The sequence below is a fragment of the Amblyraja radiata genome, chromosome 3 (assembly GCF_010909765.2).
Source record: "Amblyraja radiata isolate CabotCenter1 chromosome 3, sAmbRad1.1.pri, whole genome shotgun sequence".
NCBI classification, from domain to species: domain Eukaryota; kingdom Metazoa; phylum Chordata; class Chondrichthyes; order Rajiformes; family Rajidae; genus Amblyraja; species Amblyraja radiata.
The window spans coordinates 61,521,376-61,541,083 of NC_045958.1; the positions used below are offsets into that span (position 1 = coordinate 61,521,376).

Here is a 19,708-nt window from a genome sequence, read left to right on the forward strand (position 1 = left end):
CGGACAAAGCATCGACCGACAGGAAGAAGCAGCAGCAGGTGGGAGGTTGAGTTAGCCCCATGGTGGCTGTGAGCTCCTGCCAAAGAAAGCGCTGTCCCCCGGGATACAAAGTGAGCCACAACAATAGCTGTTTCAACTGGACCGTGCAATGGGTGAAGAAGGGCTCGGTGGTGCACCTTGCTAGTCGAATGCCAGGCCCCCAAGCGGCCAAGAGGCAGTGCGACCTGGGAAGCATCAGCATGTCAGTCTGCTGAATTGCGTTGTAAAGGGCTCAGTTAAAACTAGGGTTTACTGTATATCAAAGGAATTTGGAAGATCTACGAATTTTACATTTGAAAGTGAGGGGGAAAAACATGTTGGACACCACCGTGGCCACACACTCGTTTCGCTCCTGCCATCAGGAAGAAGTATAGGAGCCTGAAAACTGTAACATTTAGGTTCAGGAGCAGCGTCTTCCCAATAACCATCAAGCTATTAAACACAACAAACTCCAAAGAAGTTCCCAACTACATAGATTTGGGGGCATTGTTTTTGCCTTTGCACTGTTTTTGTTTGTTTGTGGTTTTTGTTGTTTATTATGGTGCTTACAATGTACTATGTTTACATATCTGTTGTGCTGCTGCAAGTAAATATGTCATTGTTCCATTTCGGAATATATGACAATAAAACACTCGACTCGTGACTCTTGAAAGTTCATTGGCAGTAATGTGCAGTTAAGGTTATAGTTAGATCAGTCATAGTCTATTGAAAGTGCTCGTACAAAGGGCCAACTTTCCTACTCTAACATATAATCTGTATGTATTTAATGTAGAAGGATGGAAACAGTGGATTTGTCATGAACCATCCACTCTTACTTTTTGCTGCACTTCTCAAGATAGTTCAGTTCCTTTTCTGAATATTCAAATTAAGGCTTTCTTTATTTCTTCATCCCAAAGCTTATTTGCATCCACTTGCCTGAACTCTGGACTTCATAATAATTATAAGTGATCATTTAACTTTTTTAATGTGTTGCAGGTTTGTCCAATCTGTGCAGCATTACCTGGCGGGGATCCTAATCATGTCACAGACGACTTTGCAGCTCATCTTACACTTGAACACAGGGCTCCTAGAGATTTAATATCCTTTCTTTGAGTATAACATTTATTGTACGTGCGTAAAGGAAAACTGTTCTACACCTGTTTACAAACATCTTAAGTTGGGAACTTTTAATCGTGTATTTTCTCAACAATGTCGCAATGAACAGTAAATAACAAAACAATAGAATTTGTGGTGAATGCAGTCTGCTTGTGCCATTATGAGGTGTTGAATTTTTGCATTACACCATGATCTTTTTTTATTTGAGAAATGTTTGTAAACCATTCTGTTATTGGATTTGCTTGCATAATTGGTTGGATCACATAATTTGCCTATTGAGAATATTGTAAGAATGGTCTCCTGTGATGATTTTTTTTCAAATTAGCGATGTAATTCCTGTATATTCAAAAATAATATTTCTCCTCTTTTCAGCTACATTGTTAGCTTCATGTATACTCATGCAACTTGATTTTCAAAAAAAGTATTACATCTAAATTGAGACATGTTGTTATTGATGCCCAGAGCTAAATAATTCAGATGCTAAATTATCGGCAAGATGCAATTCTGAAAGATAATGTAGCTATACAATTTACAGTACCCTCCATAATGTTTGGAACAAAGACCCATCATTTGTTCATTTGCCTCTGTTCTCCACAATTTGAGATTTGTAATAGAAAAAAAATCAGATGTGGTTAAAGTGCACATTGTCAGATTTTAATAAAGGGTATTTTTTTACATTTTGGTTTCACCATGTAGAAATTACAGCTGTGTTTAAACATAGTCCCCCCCCACTTCAGGGCATCATAATCTTTGGGACACATGGCTTCACAGGCGTTTGTAATTGCTCAGATGTGTTTAAATGCCTCCTTAATGCAGGTATAAGAGAGCTATCAGCATCTAGTCTTTCCTCCAGTCTTTCCATCACCTTTGGAAACTTTTATTGCTGTTTATCAACATGAGGACCAAAGTTGTGCCAATGAAAGTAAAAAAGAAGCCATTATGAGACTGAGAAATAAGAATAAAACTGTTAGAGACATCAGCCAAACCTTAGGCATACTAAACTCAATTGTTTGGAACATCTTAAGGGGAAAGAGAGCACTGGTGAGCTTACTAATTGCAAAGGGACTGGCAGGCCAAGGAAGACCTCCACAGCTGATGACAGAATAATTCTCTCTATAATAAAGAAAAATCCCCAAACACCTGTTCGACTGATCAGAAACACTCTTCAGGCGTCAGGTGTGCATTTGTCAATGACCACTGTCTGCAGAAGACTTCATGAACAGAAATAGAGGCTCCATTGCAAGATGCAAACCACTGGTTAGCTGCAAAAATAGGATGGCCAGGTTACAGTTTGCCCACAGTTCTGGAAAAAAGTCTTGTGGACAGATGAGACGAAGATTAAGTTATATCAGAGTGATTGCAAGAGCAAAGTATGGAGGAGAGAAAGAACTGCCCAAGATCCAAAGCATACCACCTTATCTGTGAAACACAGTGGTGGGAGTGTTATGGCCTGGGCATGTATGGCTGCTGAAGGTACTGGCTCACTTATCTTCATTGACGATACAGCTGCTGATGGTAGTAGCGGAATGAATTCTGAAGTGTATAGACACGGCAGTTCATTATACAGCAAGACAATGATCCCAAACATACTTCTAAAGCAACAAAGCTAAAAAATGGTCATTTCTTGAGTGGCCAAGTCAATCACCAGATCTGAACCCAATTGAGCATGCTTTTTATATGCTGAAGGGAAAACTGAAGGGGACTAGCCCCCAAAACAAGCATAAGCTAAAGATGGCTGCAATACACGCCTGGCAGAGCATAACGAGTGAAGACACCCAGCAACTGGTGATGTCCATGAATCGCAGATTTCAAGCAGACATTGCATGCAAAGGATATGCAACAAAATACTAAACATGCTACTTTAATTTACATGACATTGCTGTGTCCTAAACATTATGGTGCCCTGAAATGGGGGAACTATGTATAAACACTGCTGTCATTTCTACATGGGGAAACCAAAATGTATAAAAATGGCCTTTATTAAAATCTGACATTGTTTATTAAAATCTGACAACAGCAATAAAAGTTTCCGAATGTGATGGAAAGACTGGAGGAAAGACTAGGTGCTGAGAGCTCTCTTATACCTGCATTAAGGAGGCAATTAAACACACCTAAGCAATTACAAATACCTGTGAAGCCATGTGTCCCTGTATGTATAAACGCAGCTGTAATTTCTACATGGTGAAACCAAAATCTATAAAAATTGCCTTTATTAAAATCTGACAATGTGCACTTGAACCACATGTGATTTTTTTTCTACTACAAATCTCAAATTGTGGAGCATAGAGGCAAATAAATAAATGATGGGTCTTTGTCCCAAACACTATGGAGGGCATTGTATGTCCAGAAGTCTTACTGCTTATTAGCCAAACTGTTCTGAACATCATTCTTCTCCACAATTCCAACAGATTACATATGGATCTCTTCTGATTCTGAAGTCTGTGTGATCTTGCTGTGCTGGACAAGCTAAAGCAACAAATTTGCTTACACGTAGTCATGTATTAAAGTCCTTTGTAGGCCTTCCTTGACTTCAATGAATTCTTTCAACTAAAAAAGTGCTGGAGCAACTCAATGGGTTTGTTTAATCTCCTAGACCAGTGCATCTGTTTAATCTCAACGTGAGGAAGAATGCACGTCCTGGATGCAGTAAAGATTTACTAGTCTGGTCCCATTGATGGCAGGTTTGATATATGTGGAGAAATTGACTAGAGTGGAACTCTTTTTTAAGAGTTTAAAAGTATTTGTTTATGTTGCCCAAGCTGTCTATCCAAGCTAATTCCATTTGCCTGCATTTGGCTCATATCCCTCTAACTCTTTTCTAGCCATGTAGCTCTCCAAATTCCTTTTAAAAAATTGTAACTTTACCCACCTCTGCAGCTTCCTCTGGCAGCTCTTTACATATATCCACCTATGTGGAATATTAATAGAGGAAAAATAAAATAAAAGAGTAGACTGATCAGAAAGATCTTGTGGGTACACAAAATTGCTGGAGAAACTCAGCAGGTACAGCAGCATCTATGGAGCGAAGGAAATAGGCGACGTTTCGGGCCGAAACCCTTCTTCAGACGGGTTCTAAACACCTGTTTTCGCTTTTTTATTATTGTATATAGATTGATGATTAAAAAAAAGGATTTAATCCATTTTAGAATAAGGCTGTAACGTAACAAAATGTGGGAAAAGTGAAGGGGTCTGAATACTTTCTGAATGCACTGTAATTGTTCTTTCTCTCCTTTTCTTAAATATTGAGACCACATTTGTTACTCTATAATCCACAAGAACAAGATTTTGGAATGATCATCAAAATATCCATCATCTATAGAAACCCTTCTTCAGAAAGATCTTGTGTCCTGATGTAAAAAGAAAACGGCCAAATGAGCACAGATTTCCCCCTTGTAGCAATTACCTTGTTTTTTCTTCATGGAAGAATATGAAACTCGCCAAAAGAATCGGCTGATTAAGAGATTTAGTGAAAGTGAGGAAATTAAGGAACTTGGTTTTAGTCACAACAGCTTATAAACTGATAAATCCCAAGGACTTGATCATCCTAATGTTTTGAAGGGGGTGATTTTATAGATGATGGATATTTTGATGATCATTCCAAAATCTTGTTCTTGTGGATTATAGAGTAACAAATGTGGTCTCAATATTTAAGAAAAGGAGAGAAAGAACAATTACAGTGCATTCAGAAAGTATTCAGACCCCTTCACTTTTCCCACATTTTGTTACGTTACAGCCTTATTCTAAAATGGATTAAATCCTTTTTTTTAATCATCAATCTATATACAATAATAAAAAAGCGAAAACAGGCGTTTCGAAATTTTTGCAAAGTAATTAAAAATAAATAACTGAAATATCTCATTTACATAAGTATTCGGACCCTTTACTCAGTACTTTGTGGAGGCACCTTTGGCAGCGATTACAGCCTCAAGTCTTCTTGGGTATGACGCTACAAGCTTGGCACACCTGTATTTGGGTAATTTCTCTCATTCTTCTCTGCAGATCCATTCAAGTTCTGTCAGATTGGATGGGGAGCGTCAATGCAGTCCCTCCAGGTCCCTCCAGAGATATTCGATCGGGTTCAAGCCAAGGCTCTGGCTGGGCCACTCAAGGACATTCATAGACTTGTCACAAAGCCACTCCTGTGTTGTCTTGGCTGTGTGCTTAGGGTCGTTGTCCAGTTGGAAGGTGAACCTCTGCCCCGTCTGAGGTCCTGAATGCTCTGGAACAGGTTTTCATCAAGGATCTCTCTGTACTTTGCTCCGTTCATCTTTTCCTTGATACTGACTAGTCTCCCAGTTCCTGCCGCTGAAAAACATCCCACAGCAAGATGCTGCACCACCATGCTTCACCATAGGTATGGTATTGGCCAGGTGATGAGCCTGGTTTCCTCCAGGCGTGACGCTTGGCATTCAGGCCAAAGAGTTCAATCTCGGTTTCATCAGACCAGAAAATCTCATGCCTTTTGGCAAACTCCAAGCGGGCTGTCATGTGCCTTTTACTGAGGAGTGGCTTCCATCTGGCCACTCTACCATTAAGGTCTGATTGGTGGAGTGCTGCAGATATAGTTGGCTTTCTGGAAGTTTCTCCCATCTCCACAGAGGAACTCTGGAGCTCTGTCAGAGTGATGATTGGGTTCTTGGTCATCTCCCTGACCAAGGCCCTTCTCCCCTGATTGCTCAGTTTGGCCGGGAGGTTTTAAAGTTCTTCCATTTAAGAATGACAGAGGCCACTGTGCTCTTCGGGACCTGCAATGCTGCAGAAATAGTTTTATACCCTTCCCCAGATCTGTGTCTCGACACAATCCTGTGTCGGTGGTCTACGGACAATTACTTCGTCTTCATGGCTTGGTTTTTGCTCTGACATGCACTGTCAACTGTGGGACCTTATATAGACAGGTGTGTGCCTTTCCAAATCATGTACAATCAATTTAATTCACCATTTGTGGAATCCAATCAAGTTGTAGAAACATCTCAAGGATAATTAATGAAAACAGGATGCACCAAAGCTCAATTTTGAGTGTCATAGCAAAGGGTCTGAATACTTATGTATATCTGATATTTCATTTATTTATTTTTAATTACTTTGCAAAAATTTCTGAACACCTGTATTCGCTTTATTATTATCATGAGGTATTGTGTGTAGATTTATGATTTAAAAAAATGAATTTAATCCATTTTAGAATAAGGCTGTAACGTAACAAAATGTGGAAAAAGTGAAGGGGTCTGAATACTTTCTGAATGCACTGTACTTTTACTTGTTGGCTTAATGTCAGTGTCAGGGAAATTGCTCAAATTACAATGAACTATATAATAACCAAACTTGAAAATAATTTAATTGAGCAGTGTAAATGTGGATTTATGAAGCGAAAATCATGTTTGACTAGAATTGTAGAGATATACAGCATGGAATCAGGCCCTTTGGTCCAACTTGTCTATGTTGACCAAGTTGCCAAGCTGCACTTGTCCCATTTTCCTGCATTTGCCCATATCCTACTTAAACCTTTCCTATCCATGTACTTGTCTAAATGCCTGATTAAATATTCTAATTGTCCCTGCTTCTCAGAGTCCTTTGGCTGCTCGTTCGATATATGCTCTACCCTGTGTGTAAAAATAAATGTTCATCAAGTTCCTTTTAAAACTTCCCCCTATCATCTTAAACCTATGCCCTCTAGTTTTAGACTTCCCTACACTGTGAAAAAGACGGACCATATACCTTTTCAATGCCCCTCATGATTTTATATGCCTCCAAGTTCACCCCTCAACATCCTGTGCTCCAGGAAAAAAGAGAGCCAGCCTGTTAAATGGATATTACATTATTTGATAAAATGTAGTTGAATACAAGTATTTAAATACAGGAGCAAGGAAGTCTCATTTCAGTTGTATGAGACAGGGTGAAACTACTCCTGGACCAGTGCATCTGTTTAATCTCAATGTGAGAAAGTATGTGCTTGTCCTGGATGGAGTACAGTGAAGATTTACTAGCCTGGTCCCATTGATGGCAGGTTTGGTATATGTGGAGAAATTGACTAGAGTGGAACTATATTTTCTAGAGTTGAAAAGAATGAAATAATTGAAGCTTTAAAATACTTTATGAGGCTTGACATACTAGATGAAGGATCTTTTTACAGAATTTATTCATTGTATATACATCTTTGTGTTTACATACATGTATGTAAATTCCTTGAAAATGAACTTTTGATGCGTATCTCAAATATTTTGGTAGTGATTTGCAGATTCTGAAAGGGTGATTTTTCTTACACTCAGTACTCTAATGCAGGAGATATAGTCAATATAATAATTACTCTATAAATTTTAATTTGTTGGAAATTCTCCTTCCCATTTATTGCATTTCCTTAATGATTATTTATGATGAATCCAGTGGTGTTCGACACGTACGTAGGATGTTTCATCCTGGCCGAGGCCTTGGAGGACCGCGTGCTCGTAGATCAAACATGCACTTTACTAGCAGTTCCACTGGTGGACTTTCGTCCTCACAAAGTTCATATTCTCCAAGCAATAGGGAAGCTATGGATCCAATAGCTGGTAAGTGTAAATTTCTAATGATGTATATAATAACAGAATGATATTGGGCTAAAAATACAGTACGATAGCTGACTTGAAAGACAAAGCTGTTGTCTGGCCTCTGCAAGGTAAAGGTCCTGTGCCAGACTCCCATGGCATTTCCCTGGTCTGCAGGTTTAATGATAAGATCAAGATTGATCTGAAGTGGGTAGGGTGCTGCACGTTCACAGCTGGTAAGGTCTTTATAAGATAAGACAGAGATTCTTGAGTGCAATGTGCTGATATGTTTATTAGCAAACAATTCAATTTATATTCATTGCAATCAAATGTCAGGAGTAAATATTTGAAAAATTTAAAAGAAAATGAATGACTGTTACAAGATTATTGCAGTTGTACACAATGGGTAAGTGCTAGAATAGTAATTGAGAGGCTAGATTAAAGACACAAGTTCAGATTTCTTCATGACAACTTGGAAAGTTAAAATCAGAAACATATAAAATTACAAAAGGACTGGACAAGCTAGATGCAGGAAAAATGTTCCCAATGTTAGGCGAGTCCAGAACCAGGGGTCACAGTCTTAGAATAAAGGGAAGGCCATTTAAGACTGAGGTGAGAAAAAACTTTTTCACCCAGAGAGTTGTTAATTTATAGAATTCCCTGCCACAGAGGGCAGTGGAGGCCAAGTCACTGGATGGATTTAAGAGATAGTTAGATAGAGCTCTAGGGGCTAGTGGAATCACGTGATATGGGGAGAAGGCAGGCACGGGCTATTGATTGGGGACGATCAGCCTTGAAATCTGGAATCTGAATTATGAACGTTAGCTATCATTGGAAACTAGTTCGCATCTCTTTTTGATTGTTTAAATTCTCTTTACATGTTAAACAGATCAGGCTGTGCATAATTAATAGTCAATTAGTTGCCAAGTCTGTTGTCACTTACCTGATTCCTTACCTTTGCTGGCTGGCTTGTTTAAGGTTTTATGTATTTATTTTAAATATTGAGCACTTGTATCAAACGCTGTTCTTCAGCTGCACAAAGCATCTGAATTTAGCAGTGGTATTGTAAAATGCTTCAACTCTGTTCCTTTTTTTAAACATTTCAAAATAGACTTTATTCAATTGATAAATATATACAATTCATGAACCATGCGAAAAAAATTCATCCGACATTTTCGGAGACTATACAAATTGTTCAATACAATTTTTTTACATTTGCCAAATTCCACCAAACTGTCCCCCACCTGTGCCACTCTGTGGCCCCTGTCCAAGTAATAAATATATACAATGTGTGCACAGTGCGAAAAATTCATCCGACATTTTCGTAGGCTATACAAATTGTTCAATACAGTTTATACATCTTTTAAATTCCACGAAAAAGTCCCCCACCCGTTCCACTCATGTGGCCCCCTGGCGTGGGATACCTTCCCTTAATTTGAGGGGCGTCTCCACCATACCGTGCCCCCAATGTCCAGCAGCGGAAGGACCCTAGACTGTGGCCCTCCCCCACCGAGCCTTAGCGTTGGCTGCACCAAGCTTCAGCGAGTCCCTTAGCACGTACTCCTGCAGTCTGCAGTGGGCCAGTCGGCAACATTCCCTGACGGACATCTCGCTCTGCTGGGTGGTGCTTCAACTCTGTTCCGTTGTTATTGTCATGTAGCTTTTGGAGCCATGAATTCTTTATTCACTGAACCCCCATGTGGATATAATTATTGCCATCTCATTACATACAGGTTATGTGAGAGGAAGTAATTCCTTTGAACTGTCGTGTTTCATATTGTTCTGAGGTATCAGCCTCGAGATATGTAGAATCTTGCAGGCCTAATACCAACCCATATCAACTTCTGGAATTGTATGTAAAATTGAAGATTTTTGCAGTGTTTCTCTGCATGCAGGACTCTTGCAAGTTAATCTCTAGTCAGAATGAACACATCTCACCTCTTTATCCTTGGATCAGCTGATTCATTCAAGGATTTCCTTGGCATAGGAAAAGGGATTGGTCATTTAACCCCATGGGCCTATTCTACTATTCAGTTAGATCTTGGTTATAACTTTACGTCTAGGACATCAGAGATGTCCTCATTCTTCAGGGAAAGGGGGTTCCCCTCTTCCACTATAGATGAGGCTCTCACCAGGGTCTCTTCTATACCCCGTGACTCTGCTCTCATCCCCCCCCCCCACTCGTAACATGGGCAGAGTCCCTCTTTTCGTCACCTTCCACCCTACCAGCCTTCACATACGACAAATAATCCTCCCCCAACATTTTCGGCACCTCCAACGTGATCCCACCACTTGCCACATCTTCCCGTCTCCTCCTCTGTCTGCTTTCCGCAGAGACCTCTCCCTCTGTAATTCCCTGGTCAATTTGTCCCTTCCCACCCAAACCACCCCCTCTCTGGGCACTTTTCCTTGCACCGCAGGAAATGCTACACTTGTCGCTTTACCTCCCCCCTTGACTCCATTCTAGGAACCAAGCAGTCTTTCCAGGTGCGGCAGAGGTTCACCTGCATCTCCTCCAACCTCATCTATTGCATCCGCTGCTCTAGATGTCAGCTGCTCTACATCGGTAAGACCAAGCATAGGCTTGGCGATCGCTTCGCCAAACACCTCCGCTCGGTTCCCAACCTGATCTCCCGGTGGCTCAGCACTTCAACTCCCCCTCCCATTCCGAATCCGACCTTTCTGTCCTGGGCCTCCTCCATGGCCAGAATGAGGATCACCGTAAATTGGAGGAGCAGCACCGTATATTTTGCTTGGGCAGTTTGCACCCCAGCGGTATGTACATTGACTTCACTTATTTCAGGTAGTCGCTGCTTTCTCCTCCCCTTCTCAGCTCTCCCTCAGCCCACTGGTTTCACCTCTTCCTTTATTCTTCCCACTCCACCCCCCCACCCTCACATCAGTCTGAAGAAAGGTTTCAACCCGAAACGTTGCCTATTTCCTTGGCTCCATAGATGCTGCCTCACCCGCTGAGTTTCTCCAGCATTTTTGTCTGCCTATAATTGTAACTACATTTCTTTGACTGAATCATATTTACTGCTGCCCTTGACAAAAATCTTTATTTTCTGGATTCTCCTACTAGGGGAAACTGTTATTTTTATTTGTATCCATTTTCTATTGTAAGTTGAAGATAGACACAAAAAGTTGGAGTAACTCAGCAGGTCAGGTGAAAATGATAGGTGAAGATTCTGGTTGAGACATTTAAGTTGCTGAGTAGAATTCCCCCAATTCCCCTAGTGCAAGGATGTAAAACCAAAGCTTATACAACCTGTTAAAATAATATAAATGTTTCAATTCTGGTCACTCTGGAAGGATCTGGTGATCGAGCACTACTGCAAAATTTACTGCTACACGCAGCCTCAACATTTCTATCTGAGTCCTAATCACATTCTCTTGTACCAGACACAAAGTATGTTTGTCATGTTTGGTTTCCAAGCCAATGCAAGCTTAAATCTTCCAACTAAGCTTCAACACAATCTTTGACAACATACAAATCTGTTCTCTCCCCTCTTTCCTCTGAACTCCTTTTTCACGTGGTCACTTCTGATGCTACTCGTGGCCCCAGTCATATCTTCGTCATCCCCCCCCCCCCCGGCCTCTCCCTCTCAAATGCTGATTAGTCTATGCTCAGCAGAGGCCACACATTTGAAATGTTGCACCCACACCTCAATGAGTTCCAAGCACACCATGATGTTGAGTATATAATTAAAAGGCACTGCAGATACTGGTTTATACCAAAGATAGGCAAAAAATTGCTAGAGTAATTCAGCAGATCAGGCAGTATCTCTGGAGAAAATGGACAGGTCGGGACCCATCTTCAGACAGATTCAGTGTGATCCGCCTGAAGACGGGATCTAGGAAGGCCGGTGCATGGCTCCTTGAAGGTGGAGTCGCAGGTAGATAGGGTAGTCGTAAAGGCTTTTGGCACATTGGCCTTAGAAATAGGGAGGTCATGTTGCAGTTGTATAAGACACTGATGAGGCCACATTTACAGTATTGTGTTCGGTTCTGGGCACCATGTTATAGGAAAGATGTCAGGATGTCAAGCTGGAAAGGGTACAAAGAAGATTTACGACCAGTGTCTGAGCTATAGGGAGAGGTTGCGTAGGCTGGTACTCTTTTCCTTGGAGCGCAGGAGGATGAGGGGTGATCTTATAGAGGTGTATAAAATCATGAGAGGAATAGATTGGGTAGATGCACAGAGTCTCTTGCCTAGAATAGGCGAATCGTGGACAAGGACATAGGATTAAGTTGAAGGGGAATAGATTTAATAGGAATCTGAGGGGTAACTTTTTCACACAAAGGGTGGTGGGGGTATGGAACAAACTGCCAGAGGAGGTAGTTGAGGCAGGGACTATCTGAACATTTAAGAAACAGTTAGACAGGTACATGGAGAGGACAGATTTGGAGGGATATGGGCCAAAGGCGGGCAGATGGGACTAGTGTAGCTGGGAAATGTTGGTCGATGTGGGCAAGTTCGGCCGAAGGACCTGTTTTCACGCTCATCACTCTCTGACGCTATAAACTTGTGTCCACTGATGGACCTCTCTGTGTCTCCACACTCCTCTTCCTCATGGACGTTTAGGCTTATTATTGTCACATGTACCAAGGTACAGTAAAAAGCTTTGTTTGTATGCTATCCAAACAGATCAGATATATCATATGTCTAGAAAAGAACTGGTTTCTTTTAAATCGAAGGTAGACACAAAATGCTGGAGTAACTCAGTGGGACAGCAGCATCTCTGTAGAGAAGGAATGAGTGACGTTTCGGGTCGAGACCCTTCTTCAGGCTGATGTCAGGGGAGTGGGCGGTTCAGAGATAAAATGTAGTAGGAGACAGTAAGACTGATGGGGGAACTGGGAAGGGGGAGAGGATGGAAAGCAAGGGCTACTTGAAGTTAGAGAAGTCGATGTTCATACCGCTGGGGTGTAAGCTACCCAAGTAAAATATGAGATGCTGTTCCTCCAATTTGCGCTGGGCCTCACTCTGACAATGGAGGAGGCCCAGGTCAGATTGGGAATGGGAGGGGGAGTTAAAGTGCTGAGCAACCGGGAGATCAGATATACCATGTATAGATACAATCAGTTAAAACTAAAATATAATAGAGCAAAGGGATAGATAAAGAGTGCAGAATCTAGTTCTGAGCATTGTAGAACAACAGTTCATAATCAAAGTCCAATCTCCTCAATTGGGTAGAGGTGAATCGAACAGCACAGTAGTTTGTGGAAGGACTGTTCCGAAGCCTGATGACAGAGGGGAAGAAGCTGTTCCTGAGTCTGGTGCTGCGTGCTTTCAAGCTCCGAAGGAAGCAAGGAGAAGGAAGAATGACCGGGTTGGGACAAATCTTTGATTCTGTTGGCTGCTTGAAAAATAGATGGACTCAATGGTGGGAAGTCTGGTCTGTGTGATGGACATGGCTACATCCACAACTCTGCAATTTCTGAACCAAGCCAAGCTGTGATGCAACCTGACAGTATGCTTGGTGTGGTGCATCTGTAGACCAGCACCATGTGGTAGCCGGTGTGCATTAGTAATTCTATGTATAAAGAAATCGGGCACAAGCATCTTGCGTTCTTTAGGACGAACGAGTCATCCTCAATTTGACTCGACTGAACCACTACCTTTCTCTGCAGGCTCTGATAGATCTGTAATGTATGTTCTACTGTTTTCTATTTATCTTTGACAATTTATCAACTTGCTCTTAAATAATTTATTTGTATTGGTTGCAGAACTGTTATCGCAGTTATCAGGTGTGAGACGCTCTGCTGGAGGACAACTAAACTCCTCTGGCCCTTCTGCTTCTCAATTACAACAGCTGCAAATGCAGCTGCAGTTGGAGAGGCAGCAGGCACAGGCAGCACGACAGCAGCTGGAGTCTGCACGTAATGCAACAAGACGCACCAACACCGGCAGCCTCAGCACCACAGTCACACAGACTACAGTGACCAACAACACAATCACCACAGAAAACAGCCACCAAGCCTCCCAAAATTCCCAGTTCTTGCTCACGAGGTAAGTAAGCCCATTGGGATAACAGATGTAAAGGAATTTAACAAGATAGTTTCGCCTTATGAAACAAGATAAACCGTAACATTTATCCATTTTCTTCCCGCTATTATTTTGTAATCGTACTTATATGTTAATGTGGGAATGGGAGGGGGAATTTAGCAACCGGAAGATTTAGCAACCGGGTAGGTTTAGACAGGCTGAGGGAGGTGTTCAGCGAAACGATCGGCGAGCCTGTGCTTGGTCTCACCAATATATAGGAATCCACTCCTGGAATAACGGATACAGTAGATGAGGTTGGCGGAGATGCAAGTGAACCTCTGCCTCACCTAAAAAGACTGTTGGGGTCCTTGGATGGAGTTGAGGGAGGATGTATAGGGACAGGTGTTCCATCTCCTGCAGTCGGAGGGGAAGGTACCTGGGGAAGGGGTGGTTTGGGTGGGAAGGGACGAGTTAACCAGGGAGTTGCAGAGGGAACGGTCTCTGGAAAGGGGTGGAGATGGGAAGATGTGGCTAGTGGTGGGATCCAGTTGGAGCTGGCGAAAATGTCAGAGGATTGTGTGCTGTATGCAACAGCTGATGGGGTGAAAGGTGAGGAACTGTCCCTGTTGCGACGGGGGAGGGGGAGCAAGAGTGGAGTTGCGGGATATCGAGGAGACCCTAGCGAGGGCCTCATCTATGATGGAAGAGGGGTACCCCCGTTCCCTTAAAGAATGAGGACATCTCAGATGCCCTGGCATGGGACGCCTCATCTTGGGCCGAGATATGGCGCAGACGGAGAAATTGGGAGTAGGGGATAGAGTCTTTGCAGGGCCCATACAGCTGCCCGTGGCTACGCCTTGGATTTGGAGAAAGTGGGTGGAGTTGAAAGATAAGTTGTTAAGAGTAAGGACCAGCTCTGCTAGGCGGAGGAGAGGGTTTGCAGAAGGAAATTGGCTGGTTCTGTGTTCGAGGAAAAAATGGAGGGATTTAAGATCTTCCAGGTGGGGGATTGAGGTGTAGAGTGACTGAACATCCATACTAAAGATGAGGGAGTTTGAGCCTGGAAAACAGAAGTGATTGAAGAGAAGAAGGGTGTGTGAGGTGTCTTGGACATGGGTAAGGAGGGATTGGACCAGGGGGGGATAGGATGGAGTCGAGGTATGTGGAAATTAATTCAGTGGGACAGGAGCAAGCAGAAACAATGGGTCAGCCAGGGCAGTACTGTTCATTAATTTTGGGGAGAAGATAAAACTGGGTCTTGATGGTTCTCGATCTCCTTCCTGTACTCCATCTCATCATTATTTGATATCCGGCCGACAGTGGTGTTGTCTGTGAATTTGAAAATCTAATTTAGATTTGTACATGGCCGCACAGTTGTGGGTGTGCAAGGAGTATAGAAGGGGACTGAGAAACAGTGTTGAGGATTATCGTAGGCGATGTTTGTCCCCTATCCTCGCTGATTGCGGTCTGTTGGTCATGAAGTCGAGGATCTAGTTGCAGAGATGAGTGCCGACACCAAGTCTCACGAGTTTGGTGATAAGTTTGGATGGTATGATGGTGTTAAAGGCAGAGAGAATTGTAGCAATGATTCAGGTCTATGTGTGCATGACATCCAAATGGAGGATTTTATTTTCTTGTGACAATTGATAGTTCACTTCTGTCTTTCTGTTACATTGCCTCTTAATGTCATTGTGCACAGAGGCTGTAGAAGGTATTCTTTAAATCTCCCCAAAATGATTAGAGATTAAGTGGAAGCATCGGCTGCTAAATCACTGTGTTAAACCTATTCTTTACCTTGAGCTGATCTGTCACTCCTTTTTCTTCTGTAGATTGTATTTTAAACAGTTCGCATTGCTCCTCATGTATGACATTTAAAGTACTTCCCTTGGTGTTGTTCATCTTTTCAATGTACACAGCTTACTTGTAGGTAGACACAAAATGCTGGAGTAACTCAGTGGGCCAGGCAGCATCTCTGGAGAGAAGGAAAAGGGTGACGATTCGGGTCGAGACCTTCGTCAGACTGATGTCAGGGGAGTTGGCGGGGCAGATAGAATGTAGTCGGAGACAGTAAGACAAGGGTCTCGACCCGAAACGTCATCCATTCCTTCTCTCCAGAGATGCTGCCTGTCCTGCTGAGTTACTCCAACATGTTTTATTATTAATGTTTAATGTTTTATGTGTCATTCCTAACTGTCACTGTATGTCGTTGTCACATGCGGGCAGAGCACCAAGGCAAATTCCTTGTATGCGAATACTTGGCCAATAAACTTATTCATTCATTCATTCATTCATTTTGTATCTACCTTCGATTTAAACCAGCATCTGCAGTTCTTTCCTACTGCTTACTTGTAAGTTAAGTCCTCAGCTGCAGTGTTGCTCCTATTTGCCTAAGTCTTCCCCTCAAAGAATCCCTTGGGTTTGAGATTGACTAGCTTCTACTTGTTCTATGGGTTATGAGGTGGCTGGTTAAGCTAATGTGGGACCGGCAGACTTTGCCAAAGATGGGGTGGGAGGAGCTTAATGGAAGGGGGGTTGGGGGGGAGATGGAGTTAGTGTGGGAGATGGTATGCTCTTTCTGACATGTACTCTGAGTTTCCGCATGTCTCCAATAAGTAGATTTGAGATTTTATATGCTATCCCAAGTGCTCTTTCTCCATTTCATTTGGTGATGGCCTAGGGATTACTCAAGCAGATGTGGTGTTATATTCCTTCACAGAGCCTTGACTGCTGGTAATGGATCCCATGGATTTAGTCATTGTATATATGCTGAGTTATGCTGGCAGCTGATTGGGATGTTCCTGCCCCTGAGGAATGAATAGCATGCATCAACTGGGCATGTGCATCGAGATTCACCATCTGCAGAGTATCGTTAGATGGTATTATGCCTGCAAGGCTCAGTGGCTGAAGATTCTTCCAAGGTTTTCAAGGGAGGTGCTAGGCTCTGGACTAAGTATTATGTTTTGGGAAGCATGGCTGCTAGGACTGGCAGGCAGGCAGTCAGGGAATGGACCTGAAGAAAACTGGTAGCGTGTGTATTGCCGTGCTTCAAAGATGCGAACAGTTGGAAGTGCTTGGGGGAGGGTGGTTGAGTTGGGGGATTGAGAAGAAAATGAAAAGGAAGTTGGCTGAAGGGAAATGATTTGAGTGAAGGGGAGGGAGGTATTTAGGAGAAGTGGCTTAGGTGCGAAATCTGATTGAGGAAAGGAAGGGTTCAAAATAAAGGTATGGGGCTCATATAGAAAGAATGGTTCATAACCTACTTGTACAGTGCCCTCCATAATGTTTGAGACAAAGACCCATCATTTATTTATTTGCCTCTGTACTCCACAATTTGAGATTTGTAATAGAAAAAATACATGTGGTTAAAGTGCACATTGTCAGGTTTTATTAAAGGGTATTTTTTATACATTTTGGTTTCACCATGTAGAAATTACAGCAGTGTTTATACATAGTCCCCCCATTTCAAGGCACCATAATGTTTGAGACACATGTCTTCACAGGTGTTTGTAATTGTTCAGGTGTGTTTAATTGCCTCCTTAATGCAGGTATAAGAGAGCTCTCAGCACCTAGTCTTTCCTCCAGTCTTTCCATCAGCTTTAGAAACTTTTATTACTGTTTATCAACATGAGGACCAAAGTTGTGCCAATGAAAGTCAAAGAAGCCATTATGAGACTGAGAAATAAGAATAAAACTGTTGGCGACATCAGCCAAACCTTAGGCTTACCAAAATCAACTGTTTGGAACATCGTAAGGAGAAAGAGAGCACCAGTGAGCTTACTAATCGCAAAGGGACTGGCAGTCCAAGGAAGACCTCCACAGCTGATGACAGAATCTCTATAATAAAGAAAAATCCTCAAGCACCTGTCCGACAGAGCAGAAAAACTGTTCAGGAGTCAGGTGTGGATTTGCCAATGACCACTGTCCGCAGAAGACTTCATGAACAAAAATACAGAAGCTACATTGCAAGATGCAAACCACTGGTTAGCCGCAAAAATAGGATGACCAGGTTACAGTTTGCCAAGAAGTACTTAAAAGAGCAACCACCGTTCTGGAAAAAGGTCTTGTAGACAGATGGGACGAAGATTAACTTATATCAGAGTGATGGCAAGAGCAAAGTATGGAGGAGAGAAGGAACTGCCCAAGATCCAAAGCATACCACCTCATCTGTGAAACACGGTGGTGGGGGTGTTATGGCCTGAACATGTATGGCTGCTGAAGGTACTGGCTCACTTACCTTCATTGATGGAACAGCTGCTGATGGGAGTAGCATAATGAATTCTGAAGTGCATAGACACATCCTATCTGCTCAAGTTCAAACAAATGCCTCAAAACTCATTGGCCGGTGGTTCATTCTACAATAAGACAATGATCCCAAACATACTTCTAAAGCACCAAAGGAGTTTTTCAAAGCTAAAAAATGGTCAATTCTTGAGTGGCCAACTCAATCACCCGATCTCAACCCAATTGAGCATGCCTTTTATATGCTGAAGAGAAAACTGAAGGGGACTAGCCCCCAAAACAAGCATAAGCTAAAGATGGCTGTAATACGGGCCTGGCAGAGCATCACCAGAGAAGACACCCAGCAACTGGTGATGTCCATGAATCGCAGACTTCAAGCAGTCATTGCTTGCAAAGGATATGTAACAAAATACTAAACATGACCACTCTCATTTACATGACATTGCTGTGTCCCAAACATTATGGTGTCCTGAAATGGGGGGACTATGTATAAACACTGCTGTAGTTTCTACATGGTGAAACCAAAATGTATAAAAAATGGTCTTTATTAAAATCTGACCACGTGCACTTTAACCACATGAGATTTTTTTTCTATTACAAATCTCAAATTGTGGAGTACAGAGGCAAATAAATAAATGATGGGTCTTTGCCCCAAACATTATGGAGGGCACTGTATGTGCTTGCAGTGTTTGTGTCTGCACATGTGTGTTTGCTCGGGCTATGAGGCAGAGCCTGGCTTTCCGTTGGACAACCTTGTCATTGAATTAAGACTTCTCTGGTGTGCAAAAAACATCCAACTAAGATTTTTTTTGGAATAAAGAAGATTGAGAAAAAGTCTAATGTAGGTTATGACTTATTTAGATAGGATTAGAAGGAAGCTGATAGTTTCTGGACTAGATTTAAAAATGTTACTGCCAAAAGATTGAAGGCAAACATATTATGGAGAGATTAGTTGTTATCTGGAATTAATTGCCTGTACGAGTAATGAAACTGAATCCATCAAGGCTTTCAAAAGTGAATTGAATAGACACAAGAATAATTGCAGGGCTATGAGGAAAGAGTGATTGAAAAGGACTGATGGGATTCATATTCTGGAATACACCCGATGGGCCAAATGGCCATTACCTTAACAGGTCAACGTTTTTATCATTGTGTGATAATGTATTCAGATTTTTGTATTAATGTGATATCGGTGTATAAATAAATTAATAATTTTTATCGTAATCATTGCAGGTATTTAATCAAAACTAAATTGGTGGGCACCACTGGCTTTATTTTCCTGTTGGATATTTATTTTGGTGATTAAAGCAGTTTGTTCAGCCGATTTAAAAGTAAATGGAGGATAATTCTGGATAGAAGCTTAATATATGCCAGTTGCTATTTGTTTTATTTTATTGCAGTAGTTTTAGTTCTGAAAATTATTTCGCCAGAAATGCAGGTATCCTCTGATGAGATTGCATTTATTTTTTTTGAGAAGCAAAGTTACTTGTTTCATTCAGTCTGTTGACCATTAAATTGTCATGAAAAGTTTTTTTTCCTTCATTTAAAAAGCAATCAGAAATGTGAGTTTGAATCCTGAATTTGCCTGGGATTCTTCCAGTGTTGTGCAAAAAAAAAAAGCTTTAAGATTAACATAAAGAAAATTTGGTTGAAGGAAATCTGTACACTGTATGAAGTTTGTGTCAAACATTTTTTTGTCAGGGAATAAAATATATTTTGATGCTATCAACAGGTTGAATGAGCCGAAGATGTCTGAAGGAGAACGTCAATCACTGGAAAGTGAGCGAGCAGACCACAGCCTGTTTGTGCAGGAGCTTCTTCTCTCCAC

At 41.8% G+C, this 19,708-nt stretch overlaps 1 protein-coding gene across 1 annotated transcript in view; it reads left to right on the forward strand.

The window, feature by feature from the left end:
- The window catches only part of kcmf1 (potassium channel modulatory factor 1), a 114,722-nt gene that overhangs the window by 93,347 nt on the left and 1,667 nt on the right, over positions 1–19,708 (forward strand). The window contains exons 4-7 of the mRNA XM_033017897.1: positions 1,015–1,116; positions 7,502–7,676; positions 13,383–13,665; positions 19,613–19,708. The exon at positions 19,613–19,708 is cut by the window's right edge and continues 1,667 nt beyond it. Coding sequence (XP_032873788.1) covers positions 1,015–1,116; positions 7,502–7,676; positions 13,383–13,665; positions 19,613–19,708 — 656 coding nt within the window. The remainder of the gene's footprint in view (positions 1–1,014; positions 1,117–7,501; positions 7,677–13,382; positions 13,666–19,612) is intronic.